Source organism: Rhinolophus sinicus, chromosome 6, assembly GCF_057876585.1.
Source record: "Rhinolophus sinicus isolate RSI-liver-muscle chromosome 6, RSI-T2T, whole genome shotgun sequence".
In the NCBI taxonomy this organism is placed as follows: Eukaryota; Metazoa; Chordata; class Mammalia; order Chiroptera; family Rhinolophidae; genus Rhinolophus; species Rhinolophus sinicus.
In genome coordinates, this window is record NC_142506.1 from 54934458 (window position 1) to 54954178 (window position 19721).

Below are 19721 nucleotides of genomic sequence, written 5' to 3' on the forward strand. Positions count from 1 at the left end.
ATAACACTCCTATTGGGGTTTTGGAGCAACACCTCATAAGCAAATGCATTAATGTTTCTGCAGTGAAGCATATTTGTCTTTATAATAGCTGAGATTAAAAAAACAAAACAAAAACTACTGTGTTTCCCCGAAAATAAAACCGGGTCTTATATTAAGGTTTGCTCCAAAAGATGCATTAGAGTTTACGTTCAGGGGATGTCCTGACAAATCATGCTGGGGCTTATTTTCCAGTTAGGTCTTATTTTCGGGGGCACATGATATAATAGCCTGATGTCAGTACATGCTGCCAAATGGATTGTGAAAACCTTTTTACTTTTAATATTGCAGGTAAGGGATTGTGGACTTGCATAAAACTCTTAGACAAGTGCCAGGCATTTATAATAGAATACACTCTGTATGTGTTGGTGGATACTACTACTACCATTAGTTATTATTGGATACTTATATACATTTATATGTGTAGGAAGTTGGTGAATCATATAGTGCTAAGCATACTTTCCTCACAACATGACCTGAGGAGGGGAAATCTAAGTGTTGGAGTCTTTTGGCCATTCTTCCCTAAATCAGAATAACGGGGCTTAAGTGATAGCCTTCCATGTCTCTTCCCTGTCCCCAATGTAGGCAGGTCTGTCTCAGTCCTCCTGTCCTTCTGTCCGTTTGCACTCCCGATTGTGCAACGTGTCATTTGAGTCTCCAGAGCAGCTTAACTGGTGTTTCCAGCCTTGATTCAAGTTTTCCCGGCTCTGTTATAGCCCCCTTTCTTTCTTTCCATCTTTGTTGAGAAATAATTGGCATATAACGTTGTGCAGGTTGAAGGTGTACAAAATGATGATTTGATACATGTGTATACTGCAAAATGGTTATCACAGTAAGGTTATCACCTCACACAATTACCTTTTTTTTTTTTTTGTGGTGAGAACATTGAAGACCTACTCTTGTAGCACTTTCAAGTATATAATACAATATTGTTCACTGTAGTCACCGTGCTGTACATCAGATCCCAGAACTTCATCTTATAACTGGAAGTTTGCACCTTTTGACCAACATCTCCCTGTTTCCCTCACCCCCTAGTTCCAGGCAACCACCATTCTACTCGGTTTCTATGAGTTTGACTTTTTCAGATTCCACATATAAGTGAGATATATTATACTATTTGTGTTTCTGTGTCTGATTTATTTCACTTAGCATAATGTCCTTTAAGTTCATCCGTGTTGTCACAAAAGCAGGATTTCCTACTTTTTTATGGCTGAATTTTACGTTAGGTTGTTACGTCTTGTACAGCCTCCTTTCTTTAAACATGAGCCCCCTGAAAGAACAATGTTAACCCATCATTTCTGATATGACCAAAGACTAAAGTGATTGCATTTGAAATTGAGATAGTTTCTCTTCCTTCCCACCATTTTAATTGATGAAAAACTGTAATCACAGTCCTTGTAACCATTTATGATGATTACCAAGGAATATTCTAGTTCGTATAGTTTTATAGTAATATACATTGATTTTAATTATGTGATCATATTACTTTTATTGTAGTCTGATCCAAATGTAAATTTTTTAAATGTCCCTGATTCTGTACGTTTGCTATTAAGATTTTTAAAATTTTGGCGTTTGAGTTAAAATGTATTCTCTATCCTTGGAAATATCCCTTTGAACTGTTTGAAGATGCTATACATAGTTTGTTTTCTCCTTCTGCATATTAGGGTTGCATTTGTCTTCCCCTTCTGTACCACCCAATAACTGGACACAACTTTTGTTTCCTCTTCTACAGTTCAATCTCAGCCTTTTAGTGTCCCCAATAAGCTGGAAGGGCCCTTTGATATTACCTAGTGAAACTGATGCAGAGAAGTAGAAACAGTTTGTTGAGGGTAAAAATGGGGGCTTATTATTTGTATTTGAGAGTTTTTTGATCCATAACTAAAATATAAGATACCGAAATATCTGTACTTTTTCTTGTTGGAAAGGAATGTGTAAACTGTACAATTTGTGGCACAGCTGTCAGCCTTATTTGATCTTTAGGGGTATGTGTGTTTTGGGGGTTGTGGTATAGTATGTAAGAATATGTGGTGTGAAAATTAATATCATTTTCAGTTGATTTCATATTGTTTGATCCCACAAAACATATTTGACAGCAGGCATTCACTGTAGCATTGTGCTGTAATTTGATGTGCAGTATTTAATAAGCTCTAGTTATTTCACCTTGGACATTTTGGTCAATTTCTTAGTTGTAGTAGATGTTGAGTTTAAATTCCAGGGCAGAAAACTCAAAAAGGAGGATATAATATATAATCACCAACTGATACAGTGTTCGAAACTACAGTTATTTGTTTGGCATGTGTCCACTAATGTAACTTTTTCAACTGACAATATTATTTGATTTAGGATCTTAGAATTTGAACTGCATGGAAATCATTGATAATTTTGGTATTTATTTTTTTACAGAGAGGAAAAAGGAAATGGATGACTGTAAGGTATTATTTCTTGTATTTTAAAAGTTGTATTTCCTTTTCTAGGTTGCTGTAGTGAAACTGAAAAATGCAGATAAAGTATTTGCCATGAAAATATTGAATAAATGGGAAATGCTGAAAAGAGCTGAGGTAAGAGTCTAATTATTGGAATATTTAAATAATATTTTAGAAATATTTTTAAAGAACTATAAAATTATAGAGAGCCAGTAGATCCTTAAATATCATTTAGTAACGTTTTTATCTGATGACATTACATTTTAAGGCCTAAGAGACAAATTCAACAATTCACAATTGTGATATAGTTAATGATAAAAGTTATAATTCACGGTACTAATTTAATATTGTCTGAAAACCAAATGGAAATCCTTGTAATGTGGGGCTTACACATTTATGTTAAAAGGATGTGTGGAAAACAGTTTCTTTTATAGGAAGACATTTTGTAATGCTTGATTTGCAGTTTGACATAACTTGTTGATATCATTCTGTGTTTATCTGTATTCTACTCAGTCAAAACTCAGCAGGTATTTTGAATATGCCATCTAAGACTTCTGTCTATTGCTGGTCGTGCAGTTAAATTTGTTTTGTTTTATATCATTAAAGAATGATAGTAAAATCTGCTCTTGCAAAAATTGTCAGCATTTCTATGTTGGTGCTAGATTGGAGGGAGAGATTGACTGGAGTCATGCTTATGGCTAATAATTGGTATGGTGTGGTCAGAACTGACATTACACGTAAATTTGGGGTGGGGTTTGGGAGGTCTGCGGTGCTGGATCATAGTGAGTGGCTAGACGGGGTAGGGCACTGGGGCGTCAGGGAAGCAGAGCTCACTGGTGTGGAACTGTTTCAGTATTTTCACTTGTAGAAGGGGTTATACTGCTGAGTAGGCTGAGTATTAGCTCTGGAGATTAGTAAGACCCATAAGAGGATCATGAGAAATTAGCCCTTCTGTATCTACCAGTATTTGCAGCAACCTGAAAAAGAATAGACATAGGGAAAAGCAAAAAATGTTCCCATGTGATAGATACGACGGTAGTGAAAGTAAACACTTCATTATTGTTTTGTTTGGGATATTTGGGAAATATTACAAAACACAAAGAAGAAACTAATGATCACTTGTATTCTATCACCTAGAATTAATCAGTAACATTTTTGGCAACTTTTCGCTTTTTCAGATTTTTTTTCCCATGTGTCTACTGAAAAAACTGCTCAAGTGAAATACAAATACAATCTTTGTAAAACAAATAATAATAGCACATAACAAATAAAGCTAAATACTGTTCGACTACATCCAACCTAAGTCCAGCTCCTCTCTACCTCCCATAGATAATTATTATGCAATGATATCTGTTTAAAAAGTATCTGGAAACTTTCTGGTGTGTGTACCAGTGTCCATAATATTCAATCACATCAACCTTTGCTTTTGAATTTTCCTAAGACTGAATTGCCTTACTGTCACTGCTTGAATTTTCCAGGTAGTAAGCACTGAGATTGAGTGTAACGTGCAGTGTATTTGCTGGGGAGTTCTTTTGAAATCGACAACTATAGAAGGGAAAAGAAATGAAACATGACTTGTCAGGGGGAAGTCAAGCTGTCCCAGTAGCTTCCGTTGATTCAGCAGGTAGCTGTGGAGCAGAAATGGTCCTTTGGACTTCTCCTGCATGGAGCCAATGACTGATCTTTATGCACCTGCCTCAGTCAGTCATTGGCTATCTCAGAAGGCCATGGCCTTGGACTAGTAGTAATAGGCTTTCTGCCGCTGAGGCAAACCCTGAAGGGGCTGACAGCATTGCCAGCAGCTGGAGCAACAAGTCATTAAGAAATAGTCAATAATGATACTCTAATTGTTTCATAGAAATCATAATTATAGTCCACTTAGTGTTTCAGAGTTAGAGCTATTTAAAAAAATTGAGTTAAAGTTTGTACTTATTTCTTAGGAAATTGGATATGTTGGAGGAGAATTGTGAAAAGGAAGGCTCACTGTGTTCCTTTCATTACTGACTGGAAGAAGTAGCAAAATTGAAGATAAAACAAGGGATAATTGAGAATTAAATATTATTTTGTTGAATTAAAAAGCATTATTATATTCTGGGGCAAAATGGAATAGACATTCTTCTCCCTATTCCTCCCATTAAGTACAGTTAAAGACCCTACATAAAACAAACATGAGAAGAATGAAAGGGAGAAAGAGGAAGGTGGACCAGCTAGGGACCTTGGGGCCCCTGGAACACCTATTGTGTGATGTCAGTATTATTCCAATGGAAGCATCAGACAAAGACCAGACAAAGAAAGTTCAAGACCAATATGCCTCATGAACAAAGATGCAAATAGAGCGGTTCAGTATTTGAAAGAAGCTCTCCTCAAACGATTTGCAACTTACATCTTTTAGGAAGAAATTCCACATTGAAACTTTAAAAGAGGAATTCATTATAAAGTAGAACGGAATTGAATTTCTATACTTGAATTATCAAATTGTTTTTCTAAAAAACAAACATTAAAAAGAAACCCACTCTGACTATGACTTATTCAACTTTGGAAAACTGGGCCTACCAATGACACAGTAAATTACAGATGAGCAGCAACCTTTTTAATTTTTTTAATCTGTGTATTGTTTATGCTTTAAAACAATTTTTTCAGCGATTTACCTCCAACCTATTTGCCATATTTATGTCTATTTCTGGTATATACCAAATATATAATTAGTGGGACAGGGATTATTTGAAGGTACTAGGAAACCTTCTTTTTCCAAACCTGGACAGCTGAATAATTACTAAATAATCTTAAAGAGATTGATATCTCTACAGGTTCATCAATACAAACTTTGCTAGTACATTAACAATATCTTAAGCTAACCTCACCCAATCTATTCTGTAAATTTTATCTTCTCTTCAAATTTATTCAGCTCTTACTGACTTCACTCATATAGGAGATATCCTTACTCATTTCATTGGAAGATGCAGTATAGTTTCCAGAAATGGACTCCATCTCGAGAATTAAACCTCTCTGATACTCAGTAATCTCGTTTATTAACTGAAGGTAATAATGGTTTCTATGTCCATTAGACCATTATGTCCATTAAGGGGAATAATAATGGTCTAATGGACGTAGAGACCATTAACTGCGTTATTACTGGTTTGTGCCTATTATTTTTGTTATTGTTATCCCTGTCTTATTATTTTTATAATTCTGGTGCCAGTAGTGGTGGTAGTAATAGTAGTAGTAGTACCCTGTTTCCCTGAAAATAAGACCTAGCCGGACCATCAGCTCTAATGCGTCTTTTGGAGCAAATATTAATACAAGACCCGGTCTTATATTGTGTTATATATATAAGACCCATTATTATGTTATAGTATATATAATTTTTGCTCAAAAAGATGCATTAGAGCTGATTGTCAGGCTAGGTCTTATTTTCGGGGAAACAGGGTAGTAGTAGTAGGAGGAGGAGTTGTAATCATAGTAACAGTAGTAGTAGTAATAGTAGTAGTAGTAGTAACAGTAGTAGTAGTAATAGCAGCAGCAGCAGCAGCTGTAGTAGTAGTAGTAGTAGTAGTAATAGTAGTAATGAATTGGGGTCATTAGACGTGATATGCCTCTACTTCCTGATCTGCTACCTATATTAAAAAAATACAAGTACTACAGAAAATAAAATGTAAAAAAAATGAAAGCTCCCTTTCTCCCCCAGATATCCAGTCTTTCTGTCCAAAGTAAATAATCATTAAGAATTTCTTATTTATCCTTAAGAGAAAATTTTGCTGTAATGGAATCATATTAAAGGACTGATTTTTCACATTGCTATGATCATTTAATAGTATATGTTGGATTTTTTCCATTTCCATATTTGTAGCTTTATCTCATTCTTTTTTATAACTTCCTTATACTGAATGGATATATATTTATAGTAGGTTGATTTTTTAAAAAACATTGATGGGCATTTAGATTGCTTTTACATTTTGACTATTTTGAACTATGCTTTAGTAAAATTTTATACATGTACCTTGGAGTACTTTTGCAAGTGTACTCAAAGTGTGAATTCTCAGTAAGGTGGAATCAAACTATCAGTAAGTTCAGTTATTTTACCACATCTAACTATGTGTGGTTGGCAAAGAGAATTTCACAAGAGAGAAAATAGTGCATCAGAACTAGTCATGCCACCTAAAAAGTATGTGCGATGTAAGTAAAAATAGAAGGCCTCTGAAATGCTGTTCATCAGAGATGTGGCTTTTGGCTACCCTGAGGTATACTGTTTGTGTATACTGAGGTTGAATTGACTTTAAGAATAATTTTTGTACTAAGGGATTTTCATGTTGTGCTGACTCTAGAATTTGTCCACTCCCCAGATTAAAGCCTAAGTAATGGCACTCCTGGGTATGAGGGGGCAGGTATACATTAAACTTGAGTAGCCATTGCTAAACTGTCTTCTAAAAACATTGTGTCAGTATATCTTTGCACTCATAGTTTGTAAATGTGTTTGTTTTTTCACTCATTTGCCAATTGTGAATGTTATCAAATGATTTATCTTGAATTATGTAAAAAAACATTTTTACTAACAAATAAGTTAAAAAATGACCTATTTCTTCTTTGGTTCAGCCATCAAATATAAAAATGGAGGTTTAAAAGTGAATTAATGTCTTGGTGTATAAGACCTAATGTTGAATTCTTGCATTTTGCAATTTAAAATTCCACTCATTTATTTTTTTAAAATGAAAAAAAATTGGCTTTCCCCCCCTCAAATATTAGATTAGAGAGAATGAATCAGTTACTATTTGAAAGAATTTCTCTGATTATATTTTATGGGTGAGAGAAATCTTTATCACTAATAAAAGAAGCCAAAGTATATATAATCTGAGTGCATTTTCTTGTTTTAATACATGATTTCCAAGTATTCAGGAAATTTTGTGTGCTGTATAGGAATGTATAAGAATGTTCTGATGAAGGCATCTATGGATCTAGGATAGAGAATCATGAAAGTTTTGGCAGAATTATTATCCTTTATATCTGGTCCATAGTAACTTCTGTTTCAGCATATTCCTGTTGCTCTTTCTCTTAAGCAATAACCCATTAAGGATAAAATTTAAACAGTATGTAACTTAATGTTAAAAATATAAAACTGCAAACAAAACAGTCAAAACCATCACTGTGCAAGCAGAATATTTGGTTGAATAGAAACTGAGTGACAGAATGTGAAGGAGTTATGTAATCTCCAGTAACCCCTCCTACATGTTTATTGCATTCTTAGAGGCTCAAATATTCAGTTTTTAAAGAGGAAATATTTTTTTAAAAAAATCTTTATTTTAAAAAAAAAGGTAATTGAAGCAGATATTATGACAGTCTTTTAACCATGTTGACTCCTTGCCTCAACTTTATGAACCCCATACTATACATGCATCATGGTTTGGTTAATACTGATCTAGAACAGTGTCTCTCAACAGTGGCATTTGTGATATTCCTTGTGTGCCAAGTAATTCCTGTGGGACTGACCTATGCAGTCCCACTGTTAGGATGTGTGGCAGCATCCCTGGCCTCTTCCCACTAAATGTCAGTAGCGTTACCCCTCAATTGTGATTGCCAGCTGAGGATGTGATAGGAGACTGTGCTTCACACGTGTAAACTTAGTATCTGAGGCATTAAGACCTAAGCATTTATGGAGAACGTCATATGATGTCTGGGATTTGCTTTAAAAATGTTGTGTGTGAGTGTACACACATGTGTACACACGTGCATGGAGGGTGGCTGTAGATGAAATAAGATTGAGCAGTAAAATAATTGTTGAAGTTAATGGGTACATTCTGGGGAAGGGGCTTTTTTTACTGTTCTCTTTTGTATGTGTTTGAAGTTTTATATGATGAATAGTTTATATATTTTAAAAAATTAATTTTTTCACTGAACAATTTAGAAGAGATTAGAATCTATTGAAGTTTAATATGTTCTGATGACAAAAAGTCTTTGGAGCTTAATTTAGTTAGGAGTCATCAATCAGATGTGTCTTAGATTCTAGTTGGAATGTCTGTAAAATTCCAGATAGTTGTTGTATAAGATGAAGCCAGGAAAAAGGGGTCTCTTCGGCACCTTTACCACCTCTGTAGAATGTTTGCAGCAAACCACAACCTCAGGTCAAACTCTAAAACAGAATTTAGTGTTAAGTATGTCAAGTGATTCTATTTTTACCTTAAAATAAGCCAAAGCATAATGTTAATAACCTAATTGAAGGGTAAAACTGCCCATTTATTTGGTTTGTGCTTTAATTGTTTTTAGTATTTCCTCTGGTGATGTTGTTTAATGCATGGTTTTGGAAATTCTATTTGATCAAATATAATTTATAGAAAATACATGGAAAAAATTAGAGTATCTAATTAGGGTAAATTAGGTAATGTTATTTGTTTTGTATATCATGGCTATTGAATTTACTTTGTGGCAAATAAATTATTAAGCACCTATATATAAAAAGTACTATATGATGATTTTTCAGTGTGTATGGAATATGGCATAGCCATTACAGAAAATTAGGTAGGTCTCTGTACTGGTATGAAAAGCTGTTTAGGTATATTATTACTTGAAAAAGCAACTTACGGAGCACTGTGATCTCATTTGTGTAAAGAAAAGAAAAGATGGGGGATATGAGATACCATTTGAATACAGAGAGAGAGAGAGAGAGAGAGAGAGAGAGAGAGAGAGAGAAAGAGAGAGAGAGAGAGAGTTTACATATACACAGAAGTTTTCTGAGATGATACTCAACAGAGTTTATATAGTAACCTCTGGACACAACAAGTGGACAATGAAAGTATGGGGGCAGGACCCAGGGAGACCTTCAGTTTCTACTTTACCTTTAAGTTCTTTTTGAACTTTCTGGCATAGTAGTTTTTTAAATTCAAAATTTAAAGATATATTATAAAATTATAATGTATCATATAAAATTATTTTTTATTTTTAGCCACACATTTCTAAGGTTCTCCAGGACATACTTCTATAATATGGAAATATTCTCAGAATAAATTAAAACTTTCACAAATCAAAAAGAAAAAGATAGTTCATTGTAGAAAATGGGCAAAGGGGAGTGAACAATTCAAAGAAAAGACTCAGATGTCTAATAAGCATGTATAAAGTTATTTATCTGCACCTATAATTAGGATTATGTTAATAAAAGAACAATGAGATATTATTTCACACCCATCACATTAACAAACACTTGAAAGTCTAATAATGCTAAGTGCAGTTGAGGATGTGGGTGAAATGGGAGATTTCATACTCTGGGGAAGTATAGTAATTGGTACAGCACTTAGGAAAGAAAATTGGCTGTATCTGGTAATGTTGAAAATGCTTCAATCTAACATTTCTACTTCTAAATGTACACCCTATAGAAACTCTTGTACAAACATACTCTTGCAACGTTATAATAACACAAAAATGGAAATGACCTATGTTTACATGATTAGGAGGGTTGCATAAATAAATGTTGGTGTATTTAAATAGTGGAATACCCTAGCAATTAAAAGGAAAAACAAGTCATGATTGAGTAAAAAGTAATCAAGTTGCAAAAGGATAGATAAAATTATGCCATTGGTGGAAATTTTCAAAACACAAAACAATTCTGTTTTTGGATACATACATGTGTGATCAAAGCATATGATGTGAAGAATAAATACTAACTTCAGATTATTTATTATATTGGGAAGAAGGGAGAAGAATGTGATAGCAGTAGGAAGGCTACTATAATTTGTATCTTATTTCCTTAAAAAGACCAGAGGTAAATGTGGCAAAATGCTGACATTTGTATTATCTGGATGGTAGATTGGACCATGATTGTTAAATGATTCTGTGTATTTTGCCTATTTTTAAAACTATAACAGTATTTTTTAGTGCAAAATATTTTTAAGTATACTCTTCCAGTTGTCTGATTTCTGAGGGTGCTTTAAATTTGACTTATTGAAAGCTCACATTGATATTGGATGTGTTTCTTTTCCAGAGCAGAAAGTGTAATAAACATATTAAGCAATTGTTTGCATAATATATGTCCTAGTTTTACATAAAGTGTCCTCTGTCTAAAAATATTTCTTTTTCCTTTTCAGACAGCATGTTTTCGTGAAGAAAGAGATGTGCTAGTGAATGGAGACAATAAATGGATTACAACTTTGCATTATGCTTTCCAAGATGACAATAACTTAGTAAGAATCATTTTTTTCCAGTTTTATTGAGAAATAATTGACATACATCACTGAGTAAGTCTAAGGGCTATAGCGTAATGGTTTGATTTACATGTATTGTGAAATGATTACCACAGTGGGTTCAGCTAACACCCATCTTTCTCATATAGGTACACTAAAAAGAAAAAGAAGAAAAAAAGGAAATTTCTCCTTGTCATGAAAACTCTTAGGATTTACTCTTCCCAACTTTCCTATACATCATACAGCAATGTTCGCTATAGTCACCATGTTGTGTGTTACATCCTTAGACATATTTATCTTATAACTGGAAGGTTGTAACTTTTGACCACCTTCCTCCAGTTCCACCTCCTTCCATCCTCTACCTCTGATAACAAGTCTGACATCACATAAGTCTGACTTTGACCTGTTTCTATGAGTTGTTTTTCCTTTTTTTAAGATTCCACATATAAATGAAATCATACAGTATTTATCTTTCTCTGTCTGACTTACTTCACTTAGCATAGTGCCTTCAAGGTCCATCCATGTTGTCACAAAGGTGGGCTTTCCTTGTTTTTTATTTATTTTTTGTTTTGTTTATTAAATTTATTGGGGTGACATTGGTTAGTAAAATTATATATTGTGTTGTGATGTGTGTTCACCACCCAGAGTCAGTTCTCCTTCCGTCACCATATAATTGACCCCTTTTACCCTCTTCTACCACCAGCCCTGCTTGCTTACCCTTTCGTAAATACTAAATTGTTGTCTGTGTCTATGAATTTTTGTTTGTTGTTTCAGTTTTATATCCCACTTATGAGTGAAATCATATGGTTCTTGACTTTTTCTGTCTGAATGACTTTACTTAGATGATAATCTCAAGATCCATGTATGTAGTCACAAATGGCAGTGTTTCATCTTTTCTTATGGCTGAGTATATTCCACTGTGTATGTATGTACCACATCTTCTTTACCCAATTATCTATCAAAGGACACCTTGGTTGCTTCCATGTGTTAGCCATCGTGAATAACGCTGCAATGAACATAAGGGTACATACATCTTTGCGAATAAATATTTTCAGATTTTTTTGGGTAGATATCCAAAAGAGGGATTGCTTGGTTATCTGGTAATTGTATCCTTAATTTTTTGAGGAACCCCCATACTGTTTTCCATAGTGGCTGTACCAATTTATATACTACCAGCAGCGTATGAGGGTTTCTTTTTACCCACAACCTCTCCAATAACACTTGTTATTCTTTGTCTTGTCGGTAATAGCCATTCTAATAGGTGTGAGGTGGTATCTCATTGTTGTTTTGATTTGCAGTTCCCTGATAGCTAGTGAAGTTGAGCATTTTTTTCATACATCTGTTGGCCGTTTGTATGTCTTCTTGGGAGAAGTATCTATTCATGTCCTCTACCCACTTTTTAATTGGATTATTTTTTGTTGTTGAGTTGTATGAGTTCTTTATATATTTTGGGTATTTGGCTGATATCTTTGTTTTTTTATGGCTGAATAATATTCCATTGTGTATGTATATGTACCACAACTTCTTTATTTATCCATTGGTGGACACTTAGTTGCTTCTATGGCTTGGCTATTGGAAATAATGCATACGCATATGACAAAATAAGGAAAGGAGAGAAAAGTAGACTTCAAATATTATGTATTTAAGGCACAGTAGAGTGTGGATTATTTTGTTAACGAATTAAGTGACAGCATGGTATTTATTATGCAACTTACTATAACTACTAAGTTGTACCAATAATACAGTAAATGTCTACATTGCCACACTGAGCATTCATCACAATATTCGTAACTCACAGGAAAGCAGCAATCAGAAAAGTAAGGAGATTTAAAACAGAATATCTTATCAGAATTCCTTCACAAAAACAGAAAATGAAATTGAGGCTGCAACTGTGGTAAGTTCCTGAGGGGCTCATTTAGCCAAGCAAGGAAAGCCATTTACCAATGTTGAGTTAATTAAATCATGTTTGATTGCAGGAGCCAAAGAAACGTGTCCACAGAAAATTAACTTGTCTAAGACTATTAGCCTTTTGGCAAGAACAGTTGCTCAAAGAATTGAGTCACTGGGAGCAACATCAGTAGTTGATTATAAAACCAGGGAAATGATTTTGAGGGGTTTTCTTTGGCTCTTAAGTTGAAAGATGTTACTGATTCTGCTTAGTTGTTATTTGAGGAGTCAGTGCTGAGTTTGAAGTAACTGAGGAATTAGCCTCTATGAATAGTTTGTGTGGAATAATTATAGTCAGTATTTTCAAAGAAGTTGAGAAAACACTAATTTGGCATAAGTTGAATTGGAATTTGCTAAGATGTATTACAGTTGAGAGTGATGAAAATATGTGTGGAGCAGAAAGAGGCTTATTTGGACATATGTACAAATCGTGAAAATATTAGGTGCTTAAAGCCTGTGGATATTTATTGTGTTACTAATCAAAAGGTAGTTTGCTGTAAATATTTGAACCTATCATACATTATTGAACTCGTAGTATCAATGTTAAACTGCATTCAGTCTCATGGAAACAACTATTATTATTTCCATGAATTTTTGTCAAATCAACGCTGAGTATCCTGACTTGCTATACCGTACAACTGTTCAATGGTTTTTTCCAATGGTAATATTTTATTGCTATATTGTGAACAAGGGGCCAAGATTGAAATATTTCTGAACAGAAAACCCTACCTACAGTCATTATTGTGAAATAGCTTTGGAAAATAGCTTTTCCTATGGACTTGGTATGTTTTTAAAATAAATTTAACGTAGTCGGTGATATCCCTGAAATAGTATCTCCATTCTGTAATAAAATCACCTTAACTTTAAGGAGTTATAACTGACATATAAATATCTTCTATTTACTAGCCTTCATGCTAAGTGATGCACTACAGAGAAGGTATCATTATTGTAGTTATGTCGATGAGAAAATAAAGTATCAAAGAGAATAAATAATTTTCAAAAGCCACTTAAAACCCAGAGTCAGAATTTAAATACAGGTCTCACTGACTACAAAGCCTATCCTTCTGCTGTGCCTAATTTTCACTCACCTTAAAAAATGATGTAATATAATATATAATATGTAATACGTTTATGAAACAATCTAGAAGATAACAAAAAGCTATGACATTGTCTGTAATTTCACATTTTGGTATATATTCCTGTCTCTTCTTTTTGGGCATATACACGCACACAGTTAAGGCAAAGTCTGTTGTTTTTATTTGCATTATGCATAGTAATCTCTGAATACTACTTCATTGCTGACATTAAATGGGGGTTTTCCACACATCAAGCAATTCTGTGGGATGTCCTACAGTTTAACTGAATCCTGGCACTTCCTGGGGATAGGGTCAGATCCCACAGGTTAAGGGTTCAAGCCTAGAAGACTGCTGCCCTCACCACCCAGTCACAAGTCCAGTGTGTTACTTGTTCTTCTGGCCCACAAGTTATAGATGGGAGATTCCCTCTTGGGGTTCAGTTAATTTGCTAGAGCAGCTCACTTAACTGAGGTACAGCCTGATGAAGAGATGCATGGGGCAAGGAATGAGGAAAGGGGCACAGAGCCTCCAGTGCTCTCTGCGAATGCACCACTCTCCCAGGACCTCCACACGTTCACCAAGCTCGAAGCTCTCTGAACCCCATCCTTTTGGGGTCTTATGAGTCTTCATTACCTAGGCACGATTGATTGAATCATTGGCTGTTGATTGATTCAACCTCCAGCCCCTTTCCCCTCTGTCTGGGGGTGGAACTAAAATTCTAAACCTTTAGTCTTGGTTCCTCTAACAGCCAGCTCCCATCCTTAGGTTGCCTAGGGGTTTTTCAAAAGTCACCTCGTTATCATAAATCAGGTGTGGTTGAAAGGGTGTGTTCCAAATAACAAAAGACACCTTAATCTTGTCACTTGGGAAATTCCAAGGGCTTTTAGGAGATCTGTGGTCTGTACTGCAAAATATGTATTTCTTATGTCACAGTATCACACACATACCCATAAGAGTTCACATCTAAAATTACTTGGCTTTTGTTTATATGTACCAAAGAAAGGAAAAGTTCATTCTGAAATTTCATGCTATCAGAAATGGGAAGAGAAATATATATGGTGCGAATTACTGCATTCTGTGCCACAGTGGTTTCCAAGTGGTGATTACTGGTCCAAGATGAAATAAAGGACATGGAATGATGACGAAGATGAATTTACTCAATGTAAAGGATTGTCTTATATTCTGAATTATTAAAATCCTTTTTGAAGAATTAAAATGTTCATTCTTCTATGAAATGTTGGTAAAACTGTGATCTGTTATGGTAGGTAGTGATGATGTTATTTTTATATATTGTTACTGTGCAAAATATAACAAAACAATGGTAATCCTATGTTGTTCCCATCGCCGATTTTTAAAAATTTTATTTTACCACTTTATGAATTTACAAGCTCTGTAATGACTGGTGATGATAATCTTACACAGCTTCTTGTTGATTAACAACAAAAGTATTTGACCTAGTGCTATTTGACCGTGGGCTACTTTAAATATATTATTTTTTACCCTTATTATGTATTGAGTACATTTTATTTTTTCATTCCCAGTACCTGGTTATGGATTATTATGTTGGTGGGGATTTGCTTACTCTGCTCAGCAAATTTGAAGATAGGTTGCCTGAAGATATGGCTCGGTTTTACTTGGCTGAGATGGTGATAGCAATTGATTCCGTTCATCAACTCCATTACGTACACAGGTGAGTAAGATGCTCCTTCATTGACTGTGGCTGGAAGCCATCATACGATTCTAGAATCCGAGGTCTGTTTGTACCAAATGTATTAATTATGTACCAAATTGTACATTTCTCATCAAAAAACTTAATTCTGAGATGCTTTTAGTTGTTTTGCTTTCTTGTTGTTATTGTCATTATTTGTCAGCATTGAAGAATTGATGTGCCGGTTATACATCTGTGTGCATGTATAGTATCTATTTTCACTTCCAGTCAGCATTTCTACAGGATACTTCTAAGAAAGCACTCTTATTTAAATGTACATATAGTTTCCTTCTCAAAAAAGCTATGCATGGGCCAATATTCTTATAGTTGAGTTTTATGTTTTGATATCAGCCAGAATTTTAGGCCATACAAGTCCATTTGCTAAATAAGACCCCATAATACATATTTTACGTTTCTCAAGAAGATGCTTTCACGGATTCTATAAATGTTAAAACATGTTTGTGTAGGAAAGTGATAATTTTGATGACTGGAAAAAATTATTTATTTTTAAATTATTTGACAAGTACAATGATTTATTTAAAAATTTCCGTACAGATGAGTGTTATGTTGTATGCAGTTTACGATGGAATAAAAAGAAAAAAATGGGCTTATTTACAAGATGATTTTCATACAGGATTGTTCTTGTACCTGCTGACACATTAAACATCTTTATGTAAACAGCCCATAATAATTTATGTGTAATAAAAATTTTTTAAATGTATTGGGTGATTTAAAAGGCAGTTTTACATTTTAAAAGGAAAGAAAGTAGGAAATCATCACAGAGTTACAGGAGAATTAATCATTCATATGAGAGAATTTTGGGGTTGTGTAAAATGTGAGAAAGGGTAAGGCGATAGTAAAGAAAAGTAGGTAACCAGGGATACTGCCAGGTTAGAACAAAATGGAACCATTTTCTAAGACAGTAGTCTGCAAACTTTAGCATGCATCAGAAGCTCCTGGAGGACTTATTAAAACCCAGACTGTTGGGTCAACTCCAGAGTTTCTGATTGAGTAGGTTGAATGGGGCCGGGGAATTGGCATTTCTGGCATCTTCCCAGGAGATGCTGCTGCTGGTCCATCGACCACACATGGAGAACTTTGGTTCTAAAACAGCAGTGACTGTTCTTTTAAGTTGTGGGTGATGAGAGTAATTCCATAATGGAATTAGGTAATTTAAAGTAAGAATGCATACGATAAATGATGGCAAAATATGTGGAGGACTAAAGAATCACGAGATTGAAATTATATTTAAAAGTAAAGAACCTAAACCAGGATAAGATAACTAATGAACAGACATTGTCAAGTTATGTTTTCATACTTATCTTTAATTCTTGTTTCTTATTTATGTTGGTTTTGGATATTAATGTTAAAGGTTTCCCACAGATGTCGGAGATTCACATTTACAGTAAGGTGTTAAAAAGCTGATGGGACACGCTGTATGTCTGCGTAATCTGGCTTAGCTGTTTCATTGGGAGAATATCCCAATTTCAGAATTGTACACCTTTTCACTTGCCCTGTTTAGAATCCCTCAGAAAAGAATCTTCTAATCTTCTATGTGGGGAGCAAAGCCTGGCTGTTATCCTCTTTGCAGCGAAATGGGAAAGAGATCTGAGAAGTGGTCTCAATATTTTCAAAGCCCCACCATTAAAGCTTTTCTAATGAGCAATATAATGTTATACAAAGAACATAAATTCTAGCATTAGCCTGCCTTGGATTTTAATCTAGGCTGTGCTACTTCTGGTATAGTTTTTTTCATGTGAAAGGTCCAAATTTCAGATCAGTCTAAGATCTTAAGGGCTCTGGCTCACTAGCTTTTGGTTGAGTAGACTCTCTTTCTGAAGGCAGTTAAGCTAGTTTCATGGAACTTAATGGCGTACTTTTGTGCTTTCCTGTGTTTGTTTTAAAGTTGAAAACTAGCTTGAATAAATTCTTAGGATGGAATGTGTTTTTAGAAGTAATATCTCCTTACCCTAGTTCAAAAATAAACCAAAAAACCAAAAACCTAAAAACAATTCACTATTCATGAATTTCTTCATAACTCCTGTTTTTTCCCACTGGAATTTGTTTCATATTCAAGATTTGTGATTACAGGTTTTATTAACCTAATCTACTTAATGTTAATAACATTTTATATAATGTGGTTAAGTCTAGGGCAGTGTCCTCTGACACATCATAGGAAGTGGATCAAACCTATTTTAATTGAATTTGTTGGGGGAAATACCACGGAATTCAGTTCTAAAGAGTTTTTCATCCCTTATTTCATGAGAATTTTGTTAAGGATAGGTGTGTATTGGGTCTCCACCAGCTGGGCTTCAGGCTGATTTCATCTCTTTCAGCTTGGATTTGTGGTATGATTTGGCAGTTATCCTCTTGATATATGTAAAATCATTACACTTTTACAAAAAGATAGAAATACTTTAAGACCTGAGGCTAACATAAAACTCCGTTCAGCCCCTCACAGGCCAGAGATACATTTCAAAATTGGAATTTTTCATACTGCTAATGAAAGTATTTGTATAATATCCTGAAATTACTAAAGAATAGATGAATAGATAATGTTAGTTAAAAATTGTTAGCGATAGGTGAACTCAGGATGTGTATCATCAGAATCATTTTATATAAAGGTAATCATTATTGCAGTGCATTTGATATTTCAGTAATTATGAGGAATTCAAAGGTAGAGGGAACAGTCCCAAAAGACCACCCTTACTTCTGACACCGATTGCAGGTTCGGGGGTTTCCCAGAACCACCCTCAGTTTCGATAATTTGCAAGCACTCACAAAACTCACTGAAAGCTGTTCTACTTACTGTTCATTACATGGAAAGGGTAAAGATGAAAATCAGCCAAGAGAAGAGGTGCTCGGGCAGAGTTCGAGAGAGGTACAGGTGTAGAGCTTCCGTCCTCCTCTCAGTGTGGCATTAGGGCAGCATTACTTTCCCGGCATCCCTGTGTGATGGTAGCAATGGAGTATTGCCAACCAGGGAGCTCACTTGAGCCTTTGCTTTACAGAGTTTTTCGAGGGCTCAACATACCGACCTTGTCTCTAGCCTTTCCCAGAGGTTGGGACGATACTTATAGTTTCCAGTCCTTTCCAGGGGTAAAACTTACACTATATGGCCCAAATAAATTCCATCCATCATAAATTACATTGTTAGAGTATGTGGTGGCCAAAGCCCCCAGGCAAACAAAGACATCCAGTCAGGTGTGATATTCCAAGAGTCTAGAGATCACCGACCGCCCAGTAGCTGAAGGCAATGGCCAGACCTCTCTGTGGGTACGATTAGTTCTTCTCTACACAGGCCTCCCCTGGCCTTTAGTCCTATTGGTCTGGGCCTCTATACTTAGCATAGTGTTTATGTGGTGGACACAGCAGTGCAGGGTAAGGGTAGACTTAAAGAAATCAGTGAACCATCCTCTAGAGCCATGATATATATTTTTATATTTTGTACTAAATTACTTGTTTCTCCCTTTGCTGTCCCGCTGTTGTGTCATATGATAAGGCATGTGCAGAACTATTTAGCATAGAAACTAGCTGATGTCTTGCTAAATCTAGCCTTCCTCAGGCTGGTTATTTCATTAGATCCTGTGGAGGCTTTAACTAAATCTCCCAGTATACTTAATTATCAAGATGAGTATTATCTTAAGACCCGTTTACATAATATGGTTGCATCTTACCCACAAGCACAATATTACAGTATGGCATTAGATGTAACTTGAAAAATAAGAGTTCAAAGATACTGGCATGTTACCAGCATCCCACGGAGTCATTAACCAGCTAGTCTGTCATATCACATGACTAAATTGTCTCCCAGAGTGATGCCACTCAGGTTTGCAGGCTTTCATTTGGCCATGGCAAGTTCCAAAAGCAGAAGTGGTCTCCACAACGTATGGCTTCACTCCTTCAGGTGTAATTGAGCTTCAGGTATAATTGAGTTAAGAGACAATATCATCTCTTCCTCTGAGCCTCTCACAAAGCATCAGTGTAATGCGGGATATCCCTCATTGTAAAACCCAGTTATTTATTCCTTTAGTCTTAGCTTTTCTTCCATCTCTCCATTTATCATTTATTTTTGTCCAAATTTTCCACCTTTGGAAGGGATGTTAGTTTGAACACTGTGCTGGTCCAAAGTGCCACCAGCAATACTAATCTAGCAAGTGCCTCCCTTCCAGTGCATTTACACGGTGTAGGATGGCATAGATACAGAAATCGGGAGCTATGGCAACCGGTAGGCAATCCAGCAGTATTCCCTGTCAGCCTTGGTTTTGCCACATAGGCATAACTCAGTCCTATCAGGCCCTTAGGAATTCTGACATTAAGGTTTAAAGTCATAGAGTTTCTTGCTTAGGAATTATCCTTCCTTCCAGCA

General features: G+C 35.2%; 1 protein-coding gene across 18 annotated transcripts in view; it reads left to right on the top strand.

Moving 5' to 3' along the window:
- Positions 1-19721, top strand: part of CDC42BPA (CDC42 binding protein kinase alpha) — a 202594-nt gene that overhangs the window by 61954 nt on the left and 120919 nt on the right. For all 18 annotated transcript variants that reach the window (XM_074316911.2, XM_019730880.3, XM_019730876.3 and 15 more), the window contains 3 exons: positions 2511-2594; positions 10526-10621; positions 15186-15334. In XM_074316911.2, the coding sequence (XP_074173012.1) occupies positions 2511-2594; positions 10526-10621; positions 15186-15334 (329 nt within the window). The remainder of the gene's footprint in view (positions 1-2510; positions 2595-10525; positions 10622-15185; positions 15335-19721) is intronic.